Source organism: Neomonachus schauinslandi, chromosome 2, assembly GCF_002201575.2.
Source record: "Neomonachus schauinslandi chromosome 2, ASM220157v2, whole genome shotgun sequence".
Taxonomy (NCBI): domain Eukaryota; kingdom Metazoa; phylum Chordata; class Mammalia; order Carnivora; family Phocidae; genus Neomonachus; species Neomonachus schauinslandi.
The window spans coordinates 148,892,152-148,905,772 of NC_058404.1; the positions used below are offsets into that span (position 1 = coordinate 148,892,152).

General features: G+C 36.4%; 1 protein-coding gene across 1 annotated transcript in view; it reads left to right on the top strand.

The window, feature by feature from the left end:
* LOC110591357 (transmembrane protease serine 11A-like) overlaps window positions 1-13,397 on the top strand; it is a 42,360-nt gene extending 28,963 nt beyond the window's left edge. The window contains 6 exon segments of the mRNA XM_021702271.1: window positions 985-1,023; window positions 2,971-3,142; window positions 9,717-9,776; window positions 9,778-9,971; window positions 11,353-11,495; window positions 13,236-13,397. Of these exon segments, the coding sequence (XP_021557946.1) occupies window positions 985-1,023; window positions 2,971-3,142; window positions 9,717-9,776; window positions 9,778-9,971; window positions 11,353-11,495; window positions 13,236-13,397 (770 nt within the window).
* Window positions 13,398-13,621: the final 224 nt, after the last annotated feature.

Sequence of the window (13,621 nt, forward strand, 5' to 3'; positions counted from 1 at the left end):
AGAATCTGTCCTGAGCAATTGATTCTTCAGCATATAATGACTTGGGCATGCATGTAAGGGTATTCTTGATTCGGATATTTTCAAATTTCCCACTTCACAGAATTCGTCATTACTAGTTTGCCAAGTGGGATCTATAGAAGGTGAGTAGAAAGAAACATTCTTATTTTGCACAATGTAAAATTAAAGACAGAGTATGATTCTGAGAACCACGGCACTGGTTGAAATAAGTAAAACAGTTTATCCTCATACTGCTCAGTAAACCTTTTTATCTTGAAAATCATCAGTTTTCAAATAGCTTTCCACAAATTTGAGTTGAAATGCTCATGTGTCCTTTGTCAGATTCCTAACTTTGTTGGAAATTGAGGGAATTTAATTTTAGATTCTGTCCAATAATTGGTCTTTACCAATATTTAGCAGATGTTGGATAAGAATACACAATAGTTTATTCTTCAGAAAAAATAATTTTGATAATTTAGTAACTGTTTTAGAAATATTTTAAATATAGTTTATGTGGGAGGTTTCAAAGATTTTTTTCATTCCCAAACCCTTTAACTAAAGAAAGGCTTATGTGAATTCTTAAATAGAAGAGATAAAAGCAGAGCTGCTCTGACTGAGGCTGGGTTTGAGCCTGGAGACCCCATCTAGTGGCTTCCTCTTTCCCCATTTTCTCTATCTCCTGAAGTGAAATCCAAAGAGGCTATATCCTGCACCATTAGGAAACCACTGTTCTGCTTTAATACAAACTATTTGTGGGTTTTAGTCATCTACTATTTGTGCCTTAATCACCTACTGCTTGAGCATTTATCCACCTAATTAGAGGTTGCTTATGAATCTCTATAAAAATTATATACATATCTTGTTTATTGGGTTGCCATTCTCCTGATTATATGCTCAACTGTCTAGAGTCCATATATAGTCAATATACTCTGAAAGACCAATTAAGAGAATATCACTTATCCTTCTATATTCTATTTTGTTTTTCAGCAATGAGCTCATCAACAGGGAAGCTAACTGTCCAAGCATGTAAGTCTAGTTAGCTCATAAAAACAAGTTCAATTTCCACATGAGAAAGGACAATATCTTCAAGTTAGCTCATAATTTCCCATCCATGTCACACATTTTCTTTGGAAGAGAGTAACAATTGGACAACACATGGACATACATTTTTCTAACTCTGAGACTGATCTTTTTCATCTTGTTCAAGAAAAACATTTTACATGGTGGGAATTTGGGGGCAATTTGAAGAAATTATGTATTTCTGTCTTGGAATAAATGAGCTTGCTTTTCTAATTTTTTTAAAAATGCTATGAAATGTTCTTTCTGCTGAGAAATAAAATCACAAGAAAGCGATAAATGGGAAGGAAACAGACCCTATTGTCTGTGACTGAGCTATAAAATTTGCTTAATACATTCATTTTCATCGTTGACAGCAGCTCCGCCCACTCACTTCATATCACTGTGGCCTAAATTTTGAAAGATTTTATCAAAGTGGTGATAAATTTGAGCAAAGGTATTCATGCATTTGCCTCTCTCTCTTGCAAACACCCTATATATTTCTATTCATTTATTCATTCATTCAATGAGTATCTTTTTCACATCTACCAAGTGCCAGGAAGTGAATACCACTATGAATAAGACACGATCCCTTCTCTAAAATGAAGAGCTTGAAGGTAGGGGAAGACATAAATAAATCAAGAAATGTTAAAATGGTGTGATAAATGTTACAACATAGAAAGTGCAGTCAGTCACAGAGTCAGCTTAACCTGGTCTTGTAGGGTCAGAAAGCGATCCCTGAGACAGGAGAGAGAGAAGTCAAGTGACAAGTGGAATGCGTGCCCTGAGCAGGGGCAGTAGTATGTAAAAATGTCTTCAGAAAAGCAAGAACATGGTCATTTCTTGTAACTGAAAAATGTCAGTGTAACAGGAACATTGAATGGGGGTTGGTGAACATGGGAAATGGGTATGATTAATAGTGATCAAGGACCAGAACCATGCTGAAACATTCTGACTTTATTTGGAGGACAATGGGAAGTCCCTAAAGAGTTTACACATACAAGAAAGATCAGTCAGTTTTCAGTATGGAGAATAGATTAGGAGAGCAGGACCAGAAGCAGGGTGATGAACTAAAGCTGTTGCAGTCCTCCAGATGAGAAAAATGGTAGTCTAGACTAGAGTAATGGCAGAGTGAGGGAGATTTCTAAAATGACTGGCCACAATGCAGTGTAGTCAATATCAGTAAAATGAGTTTTCTTTTTTGATACCCAATTAGTTGGAACAAGAATTGAATCTACCATATTTTCTTTATTAGCACCATGTTTGGTATATGTGCTGCCGAAGCAAGCACTTTAGCACCATGTTTGGAACAGGCTTAGTTCTTAGGAACCCTAAGCAGCAAAGTAATCTCTAATCTGATGCACATAATACAGTACATATTTATTCCCACCAATAGTGAATGGGATGTTTATGTGGAAACATGGAACTCTCCATCCTGCAGTGTGAGAAACTGGTCATTATACATTAACCCATGCACACCTTAGGAACTAGTCATGCAGGAAAATATATGGGAGAAGGAGTTCCAACAAATGGACAATTACTTGTCTGGGGAGTTCTTCTGGTGAAGACTTCATGTCAAAGTAACACACTGGATCATCTGAAACTGGGAAGCAATAGTCTTAGTAGGAGCTCCCAGGACATCTAGACAATGGATACCATAAATCCTCAGGACACATACTTTGTGATATGTCAACCCTTTGTAGTTTAACATAGCTTTAGTAGACAATATATATCCACATCTATCAATACAGGGATGAGCAAAACATCAACATATCAGGAAACACAGAGGATAGATATTAATATTGTACATGTTTGTATAATGATAAATGTCAGTACTACATTACAGTTCTCTATTAGGTACTCTGAATCAAAGACTATAGAGACATTTCTTATAACTTAATGATCTTTTCTCTTCAGGTTGTGGTAAATGAGTTGTTCCATTAATAGTCAACAGAATAATGTCTGGAGACATCGCAGCCAAGGCTGCCTGGCCTTGGCAAGCTTCCCTTCAGCGTAATAACATACATCAGTGTGGGGCCACCTTGGTCAGTAATACGTGGCTCATCACTGCAGCACACTGCTTTACGAAGTAAGTTACTGACTGTAAGTTGGCCTCCACCATTGTTAAAAAACTAAGTTTTATTATGTTCTGAGTAATAACCAATGCCCCCAAATATTACTGAGGTAAATGAGAAAATTTTCTTTCTGGTTTTTTTCTAATATAATGTTATAGCTGCATACTTCTTTGCAAAATTAGTGGGGGTAGTAGTCATTATCCAGCACTCATTGGTCATGGCCTCACAGGTTTTGGGGAGGGGTGTTGGAGTATAGTTGACACAAATGTTACATTAGTTTCAGGTGTATAACATGTTGATTTAGCTTATCTATATGTTCTGCGGTGCTCATCACAAGTGTAGCTGCCATCTACCACCACACAACACTATTATAGCATCATTGACTATTATTTCCCACGCTGGGCCTTTTATTCCTCCGAGTTATTCATTCCATATTTTTCTCATCCCTCAATCCCCTTCTCCTCTGGCAACTACCAGTATGTTCTCTGTATTTATAGATCTGATTCTACTTGTTTATTCCTTTTTTTTTTTGATTCCACATATGAGTGAAATAATACGGTATTTGTCTTTCTCAGTCTGAATTATTTATTATTAGCATAATACCTTCTAGATATTACAAATAGCATGCTGTTACAAATAGCATGATCTCATCCTTTTCTATGGCTGTGTAATATTCCTCTGTGTGTGTGTGTGTGTGTGTGTACACATGTGTATGTATACACCTCACATCTTCTTTATCTACTCATTTATCAGTGGATACTTAAGTTGCATCCATATGTGGGCTATTGTAAGTAATGATGCAATAAAACATAGGGGTGCATATAACCTTTTAGTTTTAGTTTCTTTTTTTAAGTTTTTATTTAAATTCCACTTAGTTAACATACAGTGTAAAATTGGTTTCAATTGTACAATTTAGTGCTTCAACACTTACATACAACACCCAGTGCTCATCATAACAACTGTACTCCTTAATCCTCACCACCTATTTAACCCATCCCTCCATCCACCTCCCCTCTGGTAACCATCAGTCTATTCTCTATAGTTAAGAGTCTGTTTATTGGTTTGCCTCTCTCTCTTTGTTCCCCTATGCTCATTTGTTTTGTTTCTTAAATTCCACATATGAGTGAAATCATATAGTATTTGTCTTTCTCTGATTTCCTTCATTTAGCATAATACTCTCACTCAATGTCAATGCAAATGGTTAAGACTTCATTCCTTTTTATGGCTGAGTAATAACCCATTGCATATATATACCATATCTTCTTTATCCATTAATCAGTTGGATATTTGGGCTGTTTTCATAATTTGGCTATTGTAGATAATACTGCTATAAACATTGGGGTGCATGTATCCATTTGAATTAGTATTTTTGTGTTCTTTGGGTAAATACCTAGTAGTGTGGTTGCTAGGTCATAGTTCTATTTTCAACTTTTTGAGGAACCTCCATACTGTTTTCCAGAGTGGCTGTACCAGCTTGCTATTCCCACCAACAGTGTAAGGGGGGGTTCCCCTTTCTCCACATCCTGGGGCCAACACCTGTTTCTTATCTTTTTAATTTTAGCCATTCTGATAGGTTTAAGGTGATGTCTCATTTGGCTTTGATTTGCATTTCTCTGATGACCAGTGATGTTGAGCATCTTTTCATGTGTCTGTTGGCCATCTGTATGTCTTCTTTGGAAAAATGTCTATTTGGGCCCTCTGCCCATTTTTCAAGTGGAGCACTTGGGGGGGTTTTTTGGTGTTGAGTTGTATAAGTTCTTTTTATATTTTGAATATTAACTCCTTATCAGATATATCATTTGCAAATACATTCTCCCACTCAGTAGGTGTCCTTTTTGTTTCATTGATGATTTCCTTCACTGTGCAAAAGACCCCATATAGCCAAAGCAATCTTGAGAAAGAATAGGGCTGGAGGAATCACAATCCCAGATTTCAAGATATACTACAAAGTTGTAATCAAAACAATATGATATTGGCACAAAAAATAGACACATAGATCAATAGAGCAGAATAAAGTTCCCAGAAATAAACCCACCATTATATGGTCAATTAATCTACAACAAAGGAGGCAAGAATATACAATGGGAAAACACAGTCTCTTCAACAAACGGTGTTGGGAAAACCTGACAGCTACATGCAAAAGAATGAAACTGGACCACTATCTTACACCATACACAAAAATAAACTCAAATGGATTAAAGATCTAAATGTGAGACCTGAAACTATAAAATTCCTAGAAGAAAATATAGGCAGCAATCTCTTTGACATTAGCTGTAGAAACATTTTCTAGACATATCTCCTTGGGTAAGGGAAACAAAAGCAAAATTAAACTACACCAAAACTACACTACTATTTTGGGACACTACTATTAAAATAAAAAGCTTTTGCATGGTGAAGGAAACCATTAACAAAATAAAACAAAAGACAGCCCACCAAATGGGAGAAGATATTTGCAAATAAAATTCTGACTTATGATACCATAGTAAATTCTGCCTACCTGAGTCTAAATCTGTATAGAGACAGATTCTTAAAGTTTGAAAGACATCAGAGCTCAATAGGTCAATATGTTAGAACCCACGGAAATCCCTTATGCAGGTGCCTAGTTTGGCATGAGTAATGGAGAGCTTACTATCTCCAAAGTTTGCCAATTTTGCGGTAGATGGTTTTACTTTTGCAAATATCTTTATAACACTGAATACCAAATCTGCAACCTAATAACTTCCACCCACTGAAATTTGTTCTTTCATCTGGAGCAGCGAGGATCAAATTTATTTTTTTCCCCATAGAACCATGGAGAGAACTAGTCCCTTATTTTCTCTTTTTCAGGCCAAACAATACAAAATGGGTGAGAATCTCCAAACCATATGTGAAAATAAATATCACTACTTTATTTCATAGCATCAACTTCAGATGTCCTACAACCTTGGTTCTTCTCCTCTACATGTTCTTGATTTTGTCAGTGACTCCTTGAAATATTCTTCCAAGAACTAAATACACTTTTCAAAATAGGTAATATGACCAATGTCATAATGACAAAGTAAAATGGGAGGGCTTCTGAAAACATAAAACACTATAAATTGAATGTGACAATAATAGGTAGCTTGGTAACTAAACAATTCTATCTAAAGGATCATGATTAAGAATTGCTATTAAAATGCTGAGGATGTTTTTTATGGCCCACCAAAGACCTTAATCCTGCACCCTGTCCTAGACAGTGTATTTTCTAGGCTTGGCAGATGATGTGGAAGTTATAATCAACAAAGTAGCTGATGACAGATGCTGGAAAGGATAACCAATGTTTGGGTAAGAAAAACAGAAATTTCAAAAGGACTTTAATTATGTTAGAGTAATAAGCAAGAACTAAATGATTAATTTTAGTAGGTATAAACGTAAAGCTCTAAATGTGTCCAAAAAAGTTGAAGTATATCAGTACCGAAAGCATATTTGTGCTTTAACCTGTGAAAATTGCTTAGAAATTCTTGTCAGAAAATAACCCACTATGAAGTCAGTTGTTCACAAAACTACTCTGTGATTTAAAGTGAATTAAAATAAATGCAGATTTCAAATAAAGGAGATATTAGACTCTTTGTTGGTCAAATTCTGACTGGGATAGTGAATCCTGTCCTGGACAACACACTTAAAAGAAAACTTGACAAAATGAAATACTCTTAGAGTATAGAGTGTTGGGTGATAAAAAAAAAAAAAAGTGATAGTATAACCATACAGCCTTGCCTTTCAAAACCTATGTCTGAGATGCTTTCCTGGGGAAGAGAATTAGGGCATCAAGGAAGAACTTGTCAACAGTTAGCGCTGTTCAAACATGCAAGGGATTCCAAGGTGAAGAAAGAGACTAGGGGAAGGAGAGGTCCCCACCTGCAGAAGGGTTCAAGTGAAGACAACTGCTACTTGAGAGTGTGTTCTTGCAACAGCAACTATTACCATTTATTAAGCTCTGGTGTGCTACAAATTTTTGGTTAGATGCTTAAGATTTGTTTTATATAATTCTTACACTCACCTCATTAAGTAAATGCCTGCTTGATAAGCCCTTTTATGCTGAGGGAAATAAGAAAAGTTAAGTTGGGGTGCCTGGGTGGCTTAGTTAGTCAAGCATCTGACTCTTGATTTGGGCTCAGGTCATGATCTCAGGGTTGTGAGATCGAGCCCTGGCATCAGGCTCCCTGCCCAGCACTTAAGCTTCTCTCTCTCCCTCTCTCCCTGTGACCCTCTCCCTGCTCACGTACATTTTCTCTCTCTCTCTAAAATAAATAAATTAAAAAAAAAAAAAAAGAAAAGTTAAGTACCTTGCCCCAGGTCACAATGTTAGGGGATGGTGGAACTGAACATAAGCATATATGTCTGCCTCATGCAAAGTCCTATCTTTCAAGCACTGGATCAGTGAGAGGACCAAATAACTTTTTATGGCCTTCCCTACTCTGGGATTATTTGATATCATTGCAGTCTTATATGAAATTAACACTTTAAGAACTCTTTTCATGTGATTGATTTTCAAGCTAATAATCAACAAAATTCCCAGATCCTTTTTACAGGGATGGTTTCCAGACCAGGAGTCACACTTTGATTTTTTACATTTTAGTTGAGGATCTAAATTACTGTTTTATACTTATCACCACTAAATTGCACCTTTTTTAAATTTGGGCCTAGATTAAAAATTTAGAAAGTTTATCTGTAATCTTCACTTAGTATCTCTCATATCAGGTGTTTTTTTTGGGTTTGTTATCTACAAATATAGCAAATACAAGCTGTATTAAATAGTATGAGGTGTTGTTTGAAAGCTCTAGAATGTTACTTTCAGTTGAATAAATACAATTCAAGGTCTGTCCTTTGCATTCCCAAGTCCAAAATACTTGATTTATGTTAAGTTTATCTAGGCATGATTAAGTTGAAGGAGCAAATTTACATCAATAAAACTCAAAAAAGACTGATTTATAAACAAAAATGTCAATATATTTATACTATATGAACACTTATGTTCACAAACCAATTTTTTTTTTTTTTAAGAGAGAAAGGGAGCGTGAGCAGGGAGGGGCAGAGGAAGAAGGAGAGAGAGAATCTTAAGCAGGCTCCATGCTTAGCACAGAGCCCAACATGGGGCTCAATCTCACAACTCTGAGATCATGACCTGAGCCCAAATCAGGAGCCAGACACTTAACTGACTGAGCCACCCAGGTGCCCCCACAAACCAGTTTTTATTTAGTTTTTCTCATTTGAGTATTTTTGCACATCAAAATTGTGTATAAAAACACAATTTCATTTTTAAATTTTAAGTTGCCTTAGAGAAGAAAATAATAATCCTAACACAATTACAGCTGTCAAACTGGACGTAAACCCCGTTATATGTTTATATGCTTCTTTCTCTGACTAAAGCTACCTATTAAGAAATAATTAGGTTGAGAAACAAGTACCTATGTGAGCAATATCTGTCTCTGCTTATCCCTCATGGATGATGTTAGTTCAATTACTTAGTTAAGAACACTAATCTTGCTACTAACAAATAGATTTTGATGGGAAACCATGTCCAATAAAGAGAAGAGCAAAGACAGGCAAGCAGACATGATACTAGGCAAATAGTTTAACCCATCTAGACTTTATTTTCAAGTATAAAACAAAGGCTTTACCAGAGGATCTTTTATTATTAGATGACCTTTCCAATCTCTATACGTACCATGATCCACCAGTTGCTCAAGCCCACAAACTAGAAGTCACCCACAAGCTGGAAGTCACCCACAGTTGGTCATCTTTCACAAGACTTCTGACAACTTTTACCTTGTTAATTCTTGCCCTCCAGGAATCTATTCTCCGGAAAGAACCTACCTGATTTTTTTAAATGTACGTGAGACTACATTACTCATGGCTTAAAATTATCCAAGGAATTCCCATATCACTTGAACAAAATCTAAACACATTCATGACCTATAAGACACTCTAAAATCTGGTTCCTGCCTACCTCGTCAGCTTCATGCCCCACCGCTCTTCCCTTGTGTCTCGAACTGTAGTAAGACCTTGGGAAGTTGGTCTGGAAACTTGTCTACCTATCTTCTCACAGCTGGCTCCTCATCAATCATGTCTCAGTCTAAACACCATATTCTCAAAAGAGAATTATCTACCTACCCACCCACCCCATACTCTATTCAATTGCTCTATTTTATTTTATTCATAACCATTATTACTGCTTGGATTTATTTATCTGTTAATTTGTTTTGCTCTTTTTCCTTCACTGGAATTGAATACAGCCAGCAGCAGGCACTTTTTCTGTCTGGTTCATAAATTTAACCCCAACACTTCAAATAAGACTCACCATATAGAATTTCAATAAATATTTGTTGAAGAGATAAATGAATGATAGTTTATACACTTTACAGTTCTAGAATTCAATAATTCTTTTTTGGATTTCAGCTCTAAGATACTGTTTGTACACAGTTTATCTTTCAAAATAGCAATAGACTATATTTAAAGGTCAAAGGAAACTATCATTACAGCCAAATATTTTTAATATGGAGTTTTTTATTAGGCTTTATGCAATTATTATAGTGCAGTTTATATATTCTGTTCATTTCTAACCTTTTCCAGTAATGCAAATCCACGTCAATGGACTGTTAGCTTTGGGACAACAATCAACCCTCCACTACTGAAATGTCAGAATAATTATTGTCCATGAAAGATAGCACTCCCCAGCAAGAGAAAACGACATTGCTGTCGGGCAGTTCTCTCCCAGGGTCACCTTTACTGATGACATCCACCGGGTTTGTCTGCCAGAAGCCTCTGCATCCTTCCAACCAAATTCCACTGTCTATATCACAGGATTTGGAGCACTCTTCTATGGTGGTAGGTATTTCAAAAAGGACCACAGAGCACTATGTCCAATTTAGGACAGTGTGATTTAATCTCCATCAATATTATCCTGCCAGCCATTTCCACACAGCTTGGTTGGATTAGTTAGAGCTCTTATTTTGTAAGTGACAGAAACTCAACTCTTACTGAAGCAAAAATAATAATAAAATGGCAAATTTGTTCCTTGTAATTTAGAAGTCAAGAAAGATGAGAAGAGTCTGGTTTCAGACATAGCTGGATTCAGGAGTGTGGAGTATGATGTCATTTGATTCTGAATCTCTGAATCTTCCCATTTCTGGCTCTGTTTTCCCTGAGGTTGCCTTCATATGGAGGGATTCTATCTCCACATAGTGTCAAAGGTGACCAACAACATCAGGGTTTACATCATCTTCCCCTAGTAGCTGCAGAGGGAAGAACCTGTCCTCTTTGCCAGAATCTATGTTAATCCCTGAAAAGGTCTCTTTTTGTCCTGTTTGTGTCCAGGGGTACTTGGATTGACTGGCTAACTCAAACACTCATTCCTGTGTCTATACCGAGAAAGGCAGGTGTGTGATAGACAGGCTGGTCAGAATCACATGGAATAAGGGAGAGGCAGTTCCAAAAGGTTGGGCTTCAAGGAAGACATGAGAGAAGCAATGTTCCCTCAGCAACACTAGAGTCTTATGTGCTCTTCTCTATGCAATGCCAGGTGTTCATCAGGTGTGCTGTCATCCTCATGCCCACCTTCACTCCAAGACTCCCTCCCTCCATGCCCCATCTTTGTGAGCCTCCCTTGACTCTTTTCATCTCCTCCTCCCCTTGGTTTGCTCCACTACTCATTTTCATCTTCCTCAGTCACCTTACAAGTTTTCCCATTGCTCAGCTACAATGTCCAGTTGCAGCAAAATCTGCTTCAGAACTACAGAGGTTAACTTAAAAGGGATCAAGAATAAGAATAGTGTGTAGAGATAGTCTCTGATAACAAAGCTTCCATGGCCCTCTCTAAAATGATTTAACTTGATACAATAACTTAAACTTCTAATAAATAAAAATGATTTTGTTTTTGAATATTTTGGGGCATACTTAGATACACTCTGGATCATAAAATCTGGTGTAGGTACATACATATAACAACAGCAAGAGAGTTTACTTAACTCTGGGAAATGTTTTTCTTCCTAGTATAGGTATTTATAAAATGTGATAAGGATAATAATTATCATTTAAATGTGCCAGATTTTAAAGGGGAATTTATTCTCTAGAAATTGCTTACATTAACCTCATTCTGTATTGACAATTTTAGTATGAAATAGATTAGATTGGGAAAAAAATTCCACTCACTTCATTCTAGCTAAGGATGTTGATTGTAAACACTAAACTGACTTTGTTTTCCCTGAAGGGGAATCTCAAAATAATCTTCAAGAAGCCAAACTGAAAATCATAAGTGATGATGTGTGCAAGCAACCACATGTATATGGCCATGATATAAAATCTGGAATGTTTTGTGCTGGATATCTGGAAGGAATATATGATGCCTGCAGGGTAGGTGGAGAGGGATTATTTTAATATCATTAACCCAAAACATTTTTATCTCTTTCAAGAAATATTCTATGTTCTTTATGTTAGTACCAATACAGATATCTTGTCAGTTCAATAATTTCTAAATGCAGATTTCACAACACAAACATTTTTAGGTGTTTTATTAAGCAAAATGTTATAAACAGAGTTTCTTTGATGCTATCAAACAAACCAACAAATTAAATTTTCTTAATACCAGAAATCCAAAGTTTCATAAAGCAGAGTCCTTTTCTTAAAGTGCTCTCATCTAGAAAGTAAATAATCATGAGCAATGAACTATGATGAGATTTTTAAATGATATAAGGGATAACAAATATTTTTAGCATGAAGGGAACATTTTTGCAGCAAGTATCAGAGAGATCATACTGAAGGATATGAGACCTGAGGATAAATGGCTCTTACCCAGTTATAGAATAAGAGAACAGTATTATTTTTCTATATATAGAAAGAGCATAGCAAAAATTATGAAGGTGTGAAATTATAATTCATATTTGAGGGAATCCCAAGTAATCTGTTGGGTCTCGGCATAAGGAGGAGGAGAGGCCGTTACACTAGGTGAGAAGGTGGATCAGACCATGTTGGGACTACCTGGTGCCCTTTCCAGTGCCTTCCTCTGCTGTCCAATAGCTATCCTGCATGTATGTTTTCTGACAAAGGTAGAAAGTGTATTTCTTCCTGGACGTACTTGCTTTATAACATGAGATTCTTGAAAACTCCAAGAAGGTGACTACATGGTGAAATATCAAAATTGTTTTGATATTGGGTGACAGAAAACTCTTCCCAGAGTCTCACAAATTACACACGTAAACTTCTGTCAGAAAAGAGCAGGGAGTTTTGTAGCCTATAGGCTGGGCAAGAGCGGAATCTGGTACATATCCAGCGTCAGTTGCTGAGAATGTGGAGGGAGGCAGCTAGAATTCAGAGAATGCACAGAGAGGTCCAAGCCATGATGGACAAGGGGAAAGTAGTGACAGGAGTCCATTTGCAGACAGCACATGGGAATCTAGGCAAATGGTGAGGTTAGTGATATGCCTCAGGAAGGAGGTGGTCATAAAGAGATTTTACTGAATTGGGGAACAGAGGTAAGATTCCTGCTCCATGACTGCGCAAGTGAGTGGTAAGACAAAGCTCTAGCCGTAGAAAACTTGGGGAGAATATCGAGAAAGTGACTCAGGGACAGGGTCCAAGACAGGAATACAGTGATTATAACTGACGCTCATGGTGAGGGGTTTAGTCTGTCCAATAAAACTGAGGTCCAAGCACCCTGCTTGGAGTCAGAAAAAAATCAACACCAGCTAGACTTTCTGTTTGTGTACTTGAAATTTGCCAGTAGACCTTAGTCATTCTTAACACACACACACACACACACACACACACACACAGAGTAACTGTTTGAGGTGATAGATGTGTTAATTAACTGATTGTTGTAATCATTTCACGAAGTATATGTATGTTAAATATCATGTTTGTACACTTTAAATATACACAATTTTATTTGTCAATTATATGTCTATAAAGCTGAAAAAATTAAAATGTGGAAATTGAAATTTAAAGCTCTTATAACTTTTGAAATCTATGTTTCAATTAATTATTCTATAATTGGTAATCAATACATATGCTATAGAATAATAAAATATGTGGTTCATCAGAATATTTTAAGTAATAAGCTTTATATTTAGCTAATTTTCTTTCTTTTATTTTCAGGGTGATTCTGGGGGACCTTTAGTTGTAAAGGATCTTAAAGGTACCTGGTATCTCATTGGAATTGTGAGCTGGGGAGATAACTGTGGTCAAAAGAACAAACCTGGAGTCTACACAAATGTGGTTTATTACCGAAACTGGATCACTTCAAAAACCGGCCTCTAATTCACTGTAAAAGTTAAATATTGATATCAGTAAGGAGGCAATACATGTATGAGAATTTAAATATTCAGTGAATGTAGTACAATAAAGTGAGATTAAATGACATTATTTATTTTAGAATCACTTCTATCAAGCAATAACCCATAGCCAATTTAAAAGGAATTTAAATCCTTATAAATTTGTAAAGTAGTGGGTCAATTTAACCTGGCAGGAAGAATACAGCCAAG